Source organism: Takifugu flavidus, chromosome 1 (assembly GCF_003711565.1).
Source record: "Takifugu flavidus isolate HTHZ2018 chromosome 1, ASM371156v2, whole genome shotgun sequence".
Taxonomy (NCBI): Eukaryota; Metazoa; Chordata; class Actinopteri; order Tetraodontiformes; family Tetraodontidae; genus Takifugu; species Takifugu flavidus.
Genome location: NC_079520.1, coordinates 5,300,308 through 5,315,935, shown reverse-complemented (window position 1 = coordinate 5,315,935; position 15,628 = coordinate 5,300,308). Strand labels below are relative to the sequence as shown.

At 42.5% G+C, this 15,628-nt stretch overlaps 2 protein-coding genes across 3 annotated transcripts; one reads left to right on the top strand and one right to left on the bottom strand.

The window, feature by feature from the left end:
* Positions 1–1,500: 1,500 nt before the first annotated feature.
* On the top strand, positions 1,501–4,294 carry LOC130533374 (cyclin-dependent kinase 5 activator 1-like). Its single transcript, XM_057046711.1, has one exon. The coding sequence runs from the start codon at positions 1,844–1,846 to the stop codon at positions 2,717–2,719; it is 876 nt and encodes a 291-aa protein (XP_056902691.1). The 5' UTR covers positions 1,501–1,843; the 3' UTR covers positions 2,720–4,294.
* Positions 4,295–9,801: 5,507 nt separating this feature from the next.
* Positions 9,802–14,994, bottom strand: fev (FEV transcription factor, ETS family member). Of its 2 annotated transcripts, none has more exons than XM_057047554.1 (3): positions 14,976–14,994; positions 12,046–12,117; positions 9,802–11,367 (listed from the first exon to the last, which is right to left on the bottom strand). In XM_057047554.1, the coding sequence occupies exon 3, from the start codon at positions 11,306–11,308 to the stop codon at positions 10,826–10,828; it is 483 nt and encodes a 160-aa protein (XP_056903534.1). In that variant the 5' UTR covers positions 11,309–11,367; positions 12,046–12,117; positions 14,976–14,994; the 3' UTR covers positions 9,802–10,825. The 2 variants fall into 2 exon arrangements, with proteins under 2 accessions (XP_056903534.1, XP_056903525.1); XM_057047545.1 differs by lacking the exon at positions 14,976–14,994 and adding an exon at positions 12,686–12,932.
* Between the last annotated feature and the right edge of the window lie 634 nt (positions 14,995–15,628).

The following is a 15,628-nucleotide window of genomic DNA, read 5'->3' as shown; positions in this document are numbered from 1 at the left end:
TTCCAGGTTCAAAGTTCCTGATGTGGCGCTGCAGTATTATCATCATTGTGATGCTGTGATGTGCGCCACCTAGTGGCTGAGTGTTTGTCAGAGAACGCTAAAATCAACGCACTGAATTAAGTTTAAAAGTCTGATTAATCAATGCTATGCTACATTTAGAACCACTATGTTTCTGGGTCTTTTTTCCTACTTCTGGTTCTGTCCATTTTGTCAGAATATAATATGTAGATCTCAGTTGTCAGTTGTCTTTTTGGCCACTGCGGAACAGGAAGCACAGATCAGAATGTTCATTTGCATAATCCAATCAAAATTTGCCCCACACATGGCCACATGCAGGGGCAGACAGTCTTAATGACTAAACAGTGTTAAACATCAAAGTTGAACGATTAATCTCTAAAACCCTCAGATTATTTCCTGACCACATGCTGCCACATTTTGTTTGATTTTTGATTAAAGACTCTGGATTGTTGTCTGAGTTTTTGTGTTGGATGTGAGGATGTGTTGGATCAAAGGTCGGGATGATCAGAGGAGCTGCTTTTGGGCCGCGACTGCCTCTCATCCCAATTCAGGAAACGTGGACTAATACCCCCCTTTTATCTAACCACAGCAGATTTGGATGATCATTTTATCCCCCTGTGAAAATGACTGGCTGTTTGACTGGTTTTAATGAACATTGCATTCAGTTAGCTTTGTAGCTGTGGAAAGGTCGTTGATGACGATGCTGAAGATGATGACGAAGATGATGATGATAATGATTGGAGAGCATCTATCTATCTATCTATCTATCTATCTATCTATCTATCTATCTATCTATCTATCTATCTATCTATCTATCTATCTATCTATCTATCTATCTATCTAGTAGCGTCAACCCAAGAACACGGGTCCTTCCTCTACTGGGCTCAGAGATTCTGAGCCTGTTCAAGTGGAGGACGATGAAGAGGAGAATCCAGAAGCAAAGTTACCATCCTTCGATCATAACTGATCAAATGAGCACTAAAATAATAAATCACATGGATGTTCAACTTCTTACCTATTATTATTATTATTATTAGTAGTAGTAGTAGTAGTAGTAGTAGTAGTAGTAGTAGTATTAGCATTATTATTATTATTATTAGTAGTAGTAGTAGTAGTAGTAGTAGCATTATTATTATTATTATTATTATTATTATTATTATTATATTATTATTATTATTATCATTATTTTATTATTATTATTATTATTATTATTATTATTATTATTATCAGTGTAGTAGTAGTAGTAGTAGTAGTATCATTATTATTATTATATTATCATTATTATTATTATTATATTATCATTATTATCATCATTATTGCTGTAATTGAACGTACTAAATACATCAGTACTAACAGCAAATGCACATCATGACAGTATCCCAAAATCCACTTGCATTTTTCTACACAAACCCTTTAGCTGCGGAACAATTTCCTGTCTCTCCTCTTCTCCTGTGTGTCCGGCTGTTGGCTGATCACACGGAACCCGACAGTGATTTGATCATTGATCGCCTCCCTCATTGGCTGCCGCGGCTGTCAGTGATCGCTGCGCTTGACGCAGGGCGACTAATCTGCGCCTCAGAAGCAGGAGTGTGTCGCAGCGTCTCCGCGTTGAGAGCTTCTGTCGGCGTCAGTGACTGAATGCTCGGAATACACCCTGAACACAGGATCTGAGCCGTGTCGGAGAGGTGAGATCAGACGGAATAAGCGAGCGTGTAAATGGATTTTCCATCTTGGTCGTGACCGTCTGTCCGCCGTCTCTCAACCTGCTGCAAGACTGCGCTGAAGCTGCTGCATCCAAACCACCGCGACCTTCTCCTCTGCAGCCATGGGAACCGTCCTCTCCATATCTCCGGCCACTAAGAAGGCATCTATCATGGACGCCGAGGTCGCGCCAGAAGGGGTCAAAACCGACAAGAGCCTCAAACGCCACTCGATGTTCGTTTCTCTCTCCTGGAAGAAGCTGGTGGCCAATTCCGCAAAGAAGAGTGCCAAGAAAGTCAACCCGAACGTGCTGACCGTCCCATCGGGTCAGGTGGCTCAGCTCAACATCGAAAACAGCAGGAAAACGCACCAAACAGAAGAGAAAAAACCCAAAGTGCCCATTCCGGTCCCGGTCCCCACCGTCCCCACGCAGAACAACGAGCCCGTCATCCAGAACACGAGGCTCTCCACCGTCCAGAAGCAGTCCAGCTCCCTGTCCCTGCTGTCCCCCAGGCGGATAGTCATCCAGGCCTCCACCGGGGAGCTGTTGCGCTGTTTGGGGGACTTCATGTGCCGCAGATGTTTTAAGATGAAAGATTTAAACAGCGGGGAGGTGATTCTGTGGTTCCGAAACATTGATCGGACTCTGTTGCTGCAGGGCTGGCAGGACCAGGGCTTCATCACGCCGGCAAATGTGGTGTTCGTTTACCTGCTGTGCGAAGACACGATAGAGGACAGGGTGGACAGCCTGGGCGAGCTGCAGGGCACCTTTCAGACCTGCCTCTACCTCGCCTACTCCTACATGGGGAACGAGATCTCCTACCCGCTCAAACCGTTCATGATCGAGGCGAACAAGGACACGTTTTGGGAGACGTCGCTGCGCATCATTAACAGGATGAGTGCCAAAATGCTGCAGCTGAACGCAGACCCGCACTTTTTCACCGAGGTCTTCCAGGACCTGAAAAACCAGCGCGAGAGCGAGGCCAACCTGGACCGCTGACAGGAGCGACGCGGACTCTGTTCCTGCACATGAATGTTATCCAAAATCCGCAGAATTGTGGTTTTTAAGCGCGAAGGCACCTGACGTCTGAGCTGACTCTCCAAACGATGTACACAACCCGTGTTTAGGCAAGCACGCTTCATACAATGCATGTCAGTGGTATATTGTCCTCTTTTGTCTTGTCCCTCGAGTGACACAATAATTGACTTTGTGATTTTAAAAAAAAAATATATATATATATATGTATTTATTTCTATTTTGGAGAATGCCAAAAAAATCAGCCTGTGTGTTTTGGACCAGCACAGAAAACAACATCCGAAGTAGCCGTGACAACCATTTTTAGCCCCATAACTCCTCCATTCATTCATGATTAGCCCAGTTTTAGTGTGCGTTTGTGTCGCATGAGGAGGTGACGACCAGAAATAGATGGGAGAGGCGGAGCTGTCCGAGGTGCTGACCTGAGCGGCCCTCCCCGCTTCTCCCTGCAGCCACTTTGCCCTAAGAAGAGCCAGCCGTGGCTTAAGAGGACCAGAGTCAGCCTAATACACCGCTCAGGCCTCTAAGCCTTCTAAATAGGGGTGAATTCGATATTGCTTTTTTTTTTTTAAGAATCCGAGCGGTAAGCCGTTAAGACATGCAACAGATTGGGAAGCGTGCGCTTTTGTCACTCAACGTTAGAGGGCGCTGTTGCGTAGAAAAGACTGCAGGTTAGGAAAACCTTGACTGGATACTGCAGAGGCAATCTTGCTGTATATACCCTTACACCTGGTTATTTCTGGCGTCTACTTTGTGCTGTAAAGCAGCACGGTGTGCACATAATCCTCTTCACTTTACAGCTCCAGTCTGCAAAATAGGACAAGAGGTCAAATCACACACAGAGACTTGAATGTATGAATTGCACTTAACAGGCCTGTAAGAGCAACACAGTTGTTCTGTTTTTTCCTCCCCCCAGTAGACTGCAGAGCCTGAAATCATCAGGAGATGAATGTGCAAGAATTTCCTTTAAAGCTTAAATGTGCCAACTACTAAATTCTCTTGGCCTGACACTTTATAGTTTACACATGCTCATCTGAGATTTGAATTAGCCTGTTGTGATATGTGTCTGTGGCTGTAAATGATGCCGTTCAAGCACAACGAAACACACACCTGGTCAGATGTTCTGTGTAGATGTTCATTTGCGCTTCGTCACTGTAAATACCGAACGTGGAGCATCAAGGACAACCATTTTTGCACTGCAGTTTCTATAAGCTAAGAGTCGATAGGATGCCCCCGAGAGCTGTTTTCAGTATTGTTACTGTGATGTTGCACTGTGAGCCGGAACGCAAATGCCGCTGCACAGCCGAGAAACAAACTTTCAATGTTTTGCACAGTAGTCTAGCAAAGCAGCTGCGTGCGAGTGTGTTTCTGCCATTTTCCATGATTTTTTTGTACAGTTCTCATCAGCTCTGGAGCATCACATGAGTGGACGTCACCCATGGCACCGCGGCGCCATTGGCGTCTCCACTCGTCCCTGTTTATCAAATGCAGTAGATGTTTATGGTGACAGTGATTTAATAAATCCAAAATTGTGTAGGACCTCCTCCTCTCTCCTCTTTTTTTTATTCAACAGTTCGCACAAGTGGTGTTGTGTCACTTCCTGCTCTGTGCAAGACTGAATTAACACATTCACACACTCGTGGCAGTGATTTATATGCAGAGTTGAAGCTGTTTCATGGACAGAAGGCTGATCTCACTGTACAATGTTTAAATCATGTCATGTGAAGCCTTTTTGGCTGTTTCTCCAAATGGAGAGGTCTGAATTCTTGCAGTTCTAAATCTCAGTTTAGGATTTTCAGCGACGTTTCCCCCAGACATTGTGGGAAAACTGTCCCCTTTCTGACATTTTATCTCATCAAAATTCCTAATATGTAATTATTTATGACAGAATTTTCTGTCACAATTTCTGACATTGTCTTCAACAATGTGAAATTTCCCTCCCCATCCTGCCACCTAAACAGCATTTATTCTTCAGAAATTTGCAAAAATAAAGTCCCAATCCTGATTTTAAGCTATTAAAATGGCACTTCTCTAAGAATTGTCTCTCAACTGAGATGTAAAATCAGCCTGATGTGATAAAATATAAAATGCTCCATGATTTACTCAAGTAGGACTTTATAGTGTTTCCCTGGCAACCACTGCATGTAGGTTTATCTGTGTATGATTGTCCATGCTTGTAACTTATCTTTACATTAATTAACTTAGACAGCCTCTTATCTGCTCACACCATTCACTAATCCTTAGAATTGCAGGGAACCCTTGGAACATAGTTATGCAACAGAAATAAATCCATGACAAATATGCTTACTGGGAGGAATATTCCAAGTTGCTGTGAGACTCGAGCACAAGAGGGTTTACTGGTTTCCATGAAAGCCAGCAGGGAGAATCCAACCCAGCCCAATTTTATGGATAAAATATCAGATTTTACATGACAGCAGCATCAATTACCTATAGAAGACATTTTACAGGTGCACCAGTTTACCTGAAACGCAGACTGGGAACCGTTCAATGAGCTGACACATATAAGGGAGTATTTCTAGCATCCTGTTTGCGTGTCCTGGGTATTTGAATCAAGGCCACATTCTGAAATGAGAACAAGCTCTAATAGAACAAAGGGTGGAATCGGGTTGTCATTTTAAATAACAGGATTAAAGATGTGGGAAACTGTTTCTGCAGCTTTGCGTTTGACATGAAGACGAAGGTCAGCGGAGCCTCATAAGCCTCTCAGTGTTGGCTGCATTGATAACACTGAGTCTGAGAGAGAGGAGCTCGATTGATTAGGGTTTCCTTCGGTCCTTTTTTTTTAATGAATAAGCCACGTGGGCTGCCGACTCACTTCGTGTGATTGGCTAGAATCTGCTGCAGTCTCAGAACTGTCTGTGACACCGTGGGAATGTGTGCTGTCTATTTAAAGAGCCAAAAAAGAACGGATGTCACACATCAGAAATCGACAGAAAGGGAGCAAATCTTTCAGGGTAGGGGGAGCAGCGTGATTATAAAAGTGACGGAAAGGAAACAGAAAAACAGAAGAAAGCAGGTTAAAGGAGAGGACTATTGACACATTTCAATTTAGTCAGTATGGGAACTCAAAGATGAGGGAGGTGCACAGTGTCTCTGAGGCAGGAATGTAAAGGAAACAACACTTGGAAAAACACAATAATTCCAAAATCTTTAAAGGTTGGTGTCCAAATGCTGCAGAGGCATTATGTAACAGCCTCTCTTTGCTGTGCTGTGAGTCCTCCCTCTCTGAGTTTATTGTTAAGATTCCGCCCAGGTCTCCCCGCATGTCTGTCCGTCGGCATTCTTCTCAGCTGCGTCTCTATAGTAACGGGTAGGTAAGTGAATGAGAGCTGGACAAAGTGAGCTGAGTGCTGCTGAGCGTGGGCTGGACCACTGCACAATCTCACCCGTGCACGCACACACACACACACACACACACAAACACTCTATCTTTGGAGTGGTCTGTCTGTGAGGGCGCAGAAAGCTTCTTTTTGCCTTTTCTGCAGTACCTGTCTTTGTGCTGCTGTCTCCAATTATCTTTTATGTAAAAAAGAATCACCAGATTACAGCTAGAAAGTACAACTTTTGTTCATTTTGGAGTAAAAATGTGTGAAGGAGAATTGAGAGGTGTTGCTACCTGTTATTGCTGGAGGAGGGACAGATCACGGGCGCCATGACGGCATTTATTTAGAAATAAAAACGTTCTACTGCTCCAGGTGGGATTAAATAGATATTGCTCCAATTCTAATTTAGCTTTCCGGATTGTCCTGAGGACAGATTGGGAGCAGCCCTACTAAAATAGCCACTGCAGTTTAAAGAGTGTCACGTCACCCACACAAGCGCTAAAATCCTAATTTGCACACAAACTCTATATTAATACCCAGTGTCAGTTAGATGGGATATACTGGATGATGTCACCTCTGTATTTAGCGTTTATTGAATATGATGGGCAACTTTACATTCCAGGTTTTCCAGATACCGTTTCCCAGGTTAACCCTGATGGGAAAAGACCAAATCCAGTCCTAGACTCATTGGGATTATGTCTATTTTGCTAGGCTGCAGCTATATAACCAACCTGCTAATCCCTTTAACTAGATTACTCCAGTGAAGATTTCTTGTGGGAGGCGGTTGGTCACCGTGTACGCAGTACAGGATAAGGTCCTGGAAAAAAAACAAAAACATCTCTTGTGACACGAAGTTCAGAGCTTGAAAAAGTCAGTGATGCCCACATGTTGTTGTGTTGTATAACTGTGCTTTCATCACCCATAAATTGGAATAAAAAAGAGCCATATGCAATTCATTCACTAAACTCCTACGCTGTCTTCATTGTTATTCCATTTCCATCCACTGGATCATTCTGCACCACAAATTTGCATGATTATTCATCCATTTCGTTATGTAACAGCCCAAATCCCACCCCAGACTTTGAAGTGTGGAGGTGATCCACTCTGTAATCCCAAACCATTATCTAAATGAATAGAATGATGTGTCAGCAATTGGACCTCCTGTCCTCTTCCCGGGGACAACAGGCCTGAATTATCATTTTAAGTATGGAGAGTAGAGCACATTCAAGCATTCCTGCCTCCTTCACCGAGCTTCTTTCATCTGCATCTCTCACCTTCCTCCACGCTCCCCACCTCTCACTCACGACTCTATTTCTGCAGCACGTAGGTGTGGTGTTTGAATTTAGCCGAGGCTTCATTATCACCCTCTCTGGCGTGAAGAATGACTCGCTCGGCTGCAACACTTCCCCGGAGGGACGCGACTCAGGAGACGCCATTCTTCTCCACCGATCTGTGCTGCCATTCTGAATAAACACTTTCTTGCAGAAACTGTTAAGTTTTGTTTCCACAAGAGCTTATTCTGCTCCCTCAATTCAATAATTATGGTAGGATGGTGCTAGTGTTCAGGTATCTGACCCTGTGCGACCCATGTTAATCGACCTCGGAGGGATCGGTCCGTTTGTGTTTGCCTTTTGGGTCTTTTCATGACACCTGACCCTCTCTAACCAGAGCAACTGTTGTAAACCTGTGTTCTGAAGGGTCGCTTATGCTGGTCAACGGTTTCAAATTTTCATCTCTATTCCTTTTCATAACTACTCGTCGACACTGAAAGTCCATAAATGAAGCCACACACATCCAGGGTTGATAGTACGGTTGACTGAATTTGAACTTTCTAGATTTTTATCTCTGTTTTATCATTATGACAAACTGTATTCATGTGTGAACACTGGGTTAGCTGGCTGTTAAGTGGATTTCCTCTTCTTTTTAAGGGTTTCATCCATGCTCATGTTTTCCATGATGCTAATACAGATATAACTCCCAATTATATGCACTTAATATCCATGCAGTGAAATTTGCTCATGTAACTGATCATTTCCATTTGTTACTTGGTGTACCAATGAGTTGGTACACCTTCGTCTTCTGCATCCTGTTGGTTGCAAGAAAAATACCCATCAGCACAGCTTGTTACGCAAGGAGAGAGAGGATGAGTGCTGTTTAGCAGCAACAATAGGCACGGGAGATTAGTTGCATAGTGGTTGGCAGAAAGACGGTGATGATGTGGAAGTGCTGCAATCCCAGTGGAGTTTCCAGTGATATGAGAAGTGTGGATGGTCACAATCCATGTACATTTGGAATCTCTCTCTCTCTCTCTCTCTCTCTCTCTCTCTCTCTCTCTCTCTCTCTCTCTCTCACACACACACACACACACACACGCACACAAACACGCACACAGGGGAGAAAGAGAGAAAGCGGTCCGGTTGTCAATAGAGACCCCACGTCTCTGGCATTGAGATGCAGGGCACGCAAGCATATGTTGTCAATGGATGACCTCACTCTCTAAACCCACACACACGGACACGTGCACACGCACGGAAACCTCTTGTTGAATCCCTGCTGCACCAGTCTAACGTGTTCCACAGCATTCAAAATTGATCTGTTACATAATGTCACACATTGATTTTTCTATTTGCCACAGTCTTTTCCAACTTTTAAGATGCTGCTTTCATTCTTATGTAATCAGCGTTGAAACTCGTGTGTTCATGGAAAATGGTTTGATAATGCTGTCAGGAGCAGCTTACATCTCTGTGGACTCATAAATTAAGGTTTGGGGTTAAGCTGCTATTTGCAGACGCTTCTATGTTTTCTCCTCACCTGCTTACGTAAACAGCAGTGGGACCAGGGAAGAGATCGAGCGCCCCTATGTGGCTGATATTGGAAACGTGGAAGATAGAAGCTCACGCACGGAGCCCCGACATGAGTGTGTGGACGTTATGGAGATGTCAAGGATCTGTTTGCAAAGATTTGCTGGCATCTGTGTGTGTAATCAACTCCCAGCCTGAGACCTAACGACAAAATTCTGTAGATCGTTGAAGGCCTGATCAAAGGAGCACCATTTGCTCTGTTTACATATACATTACTTATTTTCCGTCTGAATATTTGCCAAATATTACCTTATATACGTATCATATCTATTTTTTCTCTTTAAGAAAGGCATTTGCATACTTTTTAAAGCTTTTAAAGCTGTTTTTTTTCTCAAATCCGTGTTTGATGAATGGCAACAAGATATCCATGTCAACCACCACCCCCACACGTGATAACGTGCAGCATCTCCATTTAGCAGGAGATAAAATCACCACTGCCAAAAGATTCCTACAAATCAGGTAAAGGTGTCCTGCAGGAAAATATATTGGGGGATTTTTTTCTGTAATGATTTTTGTAATGAATGGCAGTCGGTCACGCATAAACCTATGATAGTGACTTGATTTGTATGTCTTGTTTAGCATAAACTTTGTACTGAGGTACAAGAATACCTTTAGAATATATTACAAACGAAAGTTTTCATGACTATTTAATTTTCTATCATCCATTTTTGATAAATGTGTGTGTGTGTGTGTGTGTGTGTGTGTGTGTGTGTGTGTGTGGTGTGTGTGTGTGTGTGTGTGTGTGTGTGTGTGTGTGTGTTGGGGGGCGGGGGTCAATTACGGGAATTAATGTTCCGACAAGACAAAATCGAGCAGCATAGATTCAAACCCGACACACGAATTGATCATAACAATCCATTTTTATTTGCTACATGTTTATTAGTACAGTTCTTTTGGTTAATGTGGAGTCGTGTGATCGAATTTAACGTGATTCACTCCCCCAGAAATCACTAGTGTCTCTAAAATACAGTATTTACAGCGCGGATTAAGAGCTTTTTAATGTCACTACTCAACACAAATCACAACCTGCGCACTGTTTTGATTTCTATTACAGCTGCGTTATGGTCATTTAATGAGTGAGTGATTAAACTATCTTTATTTCATTGTACAAGGAGCTCGTGTCCACACAGCGGGAGAACATATTTAACCACAAGATGGCGCTGTTGTGCTGAGAAGGACTCTCTGGTGGCTGGAAACTCGTGTGAGACAGTCCTACAAAGGATGTGAAACCACAAAGGAAAGCTGAAATATTTTCATCTTTCATGGCAATTAATATTATCAAATGAATAAAATTACTTGTTCCCTCATATCTTTACATCGAATTTACACATGACAAGATAATGCCCGGTCAGGAAGGGCTTAACTTCAGATATCTCTGGACAATCTGTAATTTTAAGTTCTTTCTATGTGTTTAGTAGCGATGCATTCGGGGGGAAAAAACTCCAGTGCATAAAACAATTTCACAACATTGCAAAACGGCTCAGAGACGGTAAAGGAAATAATAGGAATATTGTATTATATCTGCATATTTGTGTGTGCATCAAAACAAACTAATAAATCTCTGTGAGAGCTTCGTCTGGACACAACAATTACTGTTATTATTCAAACCCTAAACCATAGAGAGGGTGTAGTTTGGTATCGTGTGTGTGTTGGTTAAATGTTCATTCTGTAGACAAATTAACCTTAACATTTTCGCTGTTAATTCAAAAGAGATCTGATATGCGTCTAAATCTGATCTTAAACCCAAATGCTTCTGTGTTTGCATTGTTATCTTCTCCAAACGGACCCTCTGGGGCTCTCTGGTCTCTCTCCGCGTATGGTCGCACATGTAGCTGTTTTCCTTTTGTGCGTAAAGGCGCATTAAGTCAGTTGTAATGGCTGTTGATGTTGCTCAGGCTGTTAATGTTGTTGACACAGCTGATGTGGGATGGAGACACGGTGCCGAAGGGCCCCGGAGGCTGCAGATTGTGGCTGTGATACAGAGCCGTCGGCGGGGAACCGGGCCAGTAAGAGAAGCTCGACGGTCCAACGCCGGGAGCCACCAGGTTCAGTTTGGAGATGCCCGAGAACGGGATGGGCGAGAAGTTACCCTGGAACTTGTAGATGGCCTGCTCCGTGGTGGACGGCTGGCACACCTGCGCCAGGCCGTGGAAGTCGAACTTGTAGGCGTAGCGCTTGCCGTGCACCTTGGTCATGATGTTCTTGTCGTAGTAGTAACGCAGCGCCCGGCTCAGCTTGTCGTAGTTCATGTTGGGTTTGCTCTTGCGCTCCCCCCAACGCCGAGCCACCTCGTCCGGGTCGATGAGCTTAAACTCGCCGTTGGTCCCCTCCCAGGCGATGCACGACATGTTGGTGCTGTCGGAAAGGAGCTCCAGCAGGAACTGCCACAGCTGGATCTGACCGCTGCCTGCGCGGGTCCACGGAAGACATCATCATTATTATTATTGTTATTGTTATTGTTATTATTATTATTATATTATTATTATTATTGTTATTATTATTATTATGTGCTCTCTCTATATATAAACTAGGTCATTGCGTGTCACATGTACATTTTATTGGCTTTTTATTATTTCACAATTAAAGTTATTTTTAGATTGCAAGGAATTCCTTTTTTGACCAGCTCATATTATGTTTCTAATCTAATTATTACTCTATTATTATCAGCCAGGCCCTAAAATGCGATGGATCTTTGTATCATATTTTCTTGGTAGAAGTTGTACAAGATTTAAATTTTTCATTAATTCAGAAACACATTAATCGATTTAATTAATCGATCTATTAAGATAAATCTCAACCTAAATCTATCATTGCTTAAAAACAACTCATGTCCGAGAAAGAGAAACCGACCAAAAAATGTGTTTTCTATAACATGGATAAAAAGTAAAAGCGCAAACTAAATTGTTCCAAATAAAACATTTACGATACGTCAGTGCAGTTATTAGTTATTAAACTGAAAATCGTTTTAATTTATTTGGTACATCACTTTTCGAGTTAGTAAAAAGTCAGGATCAATGTCTGTGGTTTTAGTTTTATTGTATATCTGGTCATGAACGCGCTCTATATCCATCTATTTATGACTGACCTTTCTGCACTCCGGTGTTTAGCGGACCCCAGGTTGTTCCTTTGCCTTCTTTCAACAGATTTTCCGTCGGATCTGAAATCAAAACACAAAATCAAATCAGTTACTTCTTCATCCTTGGTAAATTTAGGATGTCCGTTTCATTAATAAAACATTTGAAACTCAGTAATTGGTTAATATGTTCTTAGAAGATTTTAACGCGTTTAACCGAGAAAAAAAAAAAACTGGGATGGTTTAAATTAAAAAAGAAAAACATCAAATTAGATGAGTCACCAGATGAAACCCTATTTTTTAGCGAACGCAACAATTAGTGAGATTCAAATAAAATATACAAACGAGCAAGAAAACACAAGACCAAGAACTGATTAAAATAAATCCTAATTGTGTTCCGTTCCAGTTGCAATCTAGTGGGAGAAGCGTGTCGTCCTCGCGGTCTCCTCTCTGAGAAGAAGCCAGGAAACGCGTCCAGGAAAAAGGATTTCCGATTTCCGACAAAAGAGCAGACGGGCTTTCAGATTGAAAAGGCTGAAGGACGGCGCGCCGTGAACGCAGCACCGCCGCGGAGCCTCTCCGTTGCGCAGAGCAGAATCTAAAGAATAATAAGCGATTATTTCCTAATTTTGAACGGGACCGAATGACGAACCTGAGAGATACATGTTGAACATGAGGTTTCCTCCGTAGTCCTGCCTCATTGTGTTCAGTTGTTCAGAAACGGTTGGATTTCATTTCGTTGGTGGCGGAGGAAAAGATTTTTATTAAACTTTATCTCATAACTCTGATCTGGAATAAATGCGGGTGGACAGATTGAAGTTTCCAGGCAACTGTCACTGGCCCCCATCTCTGAGACAATATTCAGACAGCAATTTCCCCTGGTGCATTGGTTTAATTAAAAGAGCAATTTACCTCTGTCAGTTCGCCTGGTGCCCACAATAAAAAGAGGCCGATAGAAATTCGGCCCTTATCAAACCCCATCACAGTTTAATAAAGTTTCCGCGTTAAGATCTGAGTTTCTATGGTGAATTGAAGTGTTTGACATGGAAACCAGTTCAGATCCTCCTCACTTTTCCGCCTCTTTACCTCTCAGCAAACAGCAAAGACCTATTTTATGTTGGCAAAAGAATATTTACATTGAGGAACGCGCTCCAGTGCGCAGGAGAAAACAAGAACATTTTATCCCGGCCTTCTGTTTGTGGGTAGGGTTATACAGCCTCTGTATGAGGGCTAATGGGCTGTAACCTTGAAACCATGGCTTCTGATGTATCATAACTGATGTGTCATATCTACTTTTGGTCTTTCTCTCAAAGGCACTTATCTTTGTGAAGCTTCGCTTGTTCCGCTCCAGGTTGGACTCATTTATATTACGCAGATTTGTTTTCATATATTTCTCATTTTCATCAACTCTTAATATTAACACATAGTTTTATTGACGGCACGTAATGTTTTTTTTTTTTTTTTTTTACAAAATCGGGTTAAACCAAGTCTTTTATACCTTGTGTAACTTGGCAAGGTGACCAGTTTGCTGTATTTTGTGTCTTTTCATGCTTTTATCATCTCTGCTAAAAACAATATCATCGAAATACCAAAAAGTCATTTTTAAGAGGGACTAGGCTTTGCCATGGTCTCCTAATCCTTAATTAATGTATCTGATAAGTAGTGATCACAGGACCTTTGTGAGGTGAAATGCTCCTAGCAGAACCTCAGACTGACTGTTGTCTGAAAGACTCCAATAAAAACACTTTCAGGTATCAGCATCACCATCTAATATGAACTTTGGGTGATGTCTAACCCCCCAACAGTAGCAGAAGATTGGAAACTGGGACTATAAACCATCAGTGAGCAACCCCAGAAATAAGCCTACGTGTGTCAGTGAACGCACCGTTCTTGTGCAGCTCACGTCTGTCATTGTTTCATTTTCTCTCCTCGGTTAAAAAAACCCACTCAGACACCGATGATGGATGACAACCGACAGCAGTTCAGAACACTCCCGGCCAACTCAGCTCATCCAGTTTTTCCAAGATGTTTCCTTAGATTCCCTGTCCTCTGTCAGGCATGCGTACGTCCATGTTTACAGCTGCAAATCATGAGGTTAATAACCTGCAAAAATCCCTGGATCAAACATTTCTCAACACAGATGAAAAATAGAACATTTTTAGGAATCCTCTAAAAGTTTTTTATATTTTACAGCACATGCATAACAAATGCCAAACTATAATAAAATTAACCACTTCGTTTTGAACGCTTGTATTGAGCCTCCCAGGTATCAGAAATGTTGCTGTTTGTTCTGCTGAGTCACCTGACAGCTCAACAACACATGATTCTGATGATTGCAGGCTGTAAATTCTGCATGTTTATTAATCAAGGTCAATAAAATATTGCTAACAGTTTCATAACATATCAATTTAAATACTCTAAAAAAAAAAAAAAAGGTGAAAATCACCAATGGAAACTGAGCTGCCCGTGTGATCACATCCTGGGTTTTCTTCTCTGGAGGAGCCAGCGGATCCTCCTCGGGGGTTGTAGGTGTGTCTGTGGCGTCCCAGACTTGCTTTAGCTGCCTGTGTCCAAATACAAGTCGCAGGCAACTTAAAACAAGCCTCGAAAGCCTGACTGTGTCCACAGATGTGGTCAAACGTCGAGAATCCCCAGCTGGTTACGGAAGAGGAGCAAAAAGCATCGGCTGACAGAAAAGAAAAAGAAAAGACGTCAAACCCCGTAAAATCATGTCACCGGCCGCCTGATCAGAATTGGTATATTTCAAGTATGAAAGAGTTGAATACATTCTATTAAAAGCCATTTCTCTCATCCTCTGGTGGACATTTCATATGCTGAACACACTTCTGATCAAATTTAAAGATCAAGAAGCAAATCGACACAAACAATCAAAAAGAGAAGATATAAAAACATTCTATTCTTCTACAATGGCTTCCCCTCACCTGGTTGCTGTGCAGGGTTGCCAGAGTTGCTGTGCACGGCCGGTAAGTGTTACTCCTCCACAGACCTAAGATGCAGCTGCTTTAACCTCTCTGCACAGGAATGTATATTTGAGAAAGGTGTGTGTGCATGGTTACACATTTATTAAGAGATCCTGTTTTTTGGGTGTGGGACTCTGAACTGGGGATGGCTTTTGGGTGTGTGACACGGAATCCAACGTCCTGGACCAACAGGAGGAACGCGTGTGTGGAGGTAAACACACTCCAGGAACCTGATATGTGATTGAAAGACAAACATCACAGTATCGCATTTGACTAAACCAACAAATGCTGATGAGCTGCTAAGATCATCTGGCAGCTTTTTGAGGACTAATGGTGAAATAGCATGTATTTATATGTATGTTGTATAGATATAGATATATATATAGATAGATATAGATGTAGATACAATGGACGAATGCTCTACTGCAGCGTTTAATGGCCTGCAGGGCCTCTCGCTGACATCGGCTTTGCTGCTGTGTTGTGACAGTTATGGCGCCTCAGTGACTCGAGTGCTGTCATTTTCAACCGATATTTTTAACATAAATGCAAATTGTTAGGAGGTCACGAGGAACTGCATCTGCGTTATTTGGCTCAAGCGTTAGAATTCCGCCCTA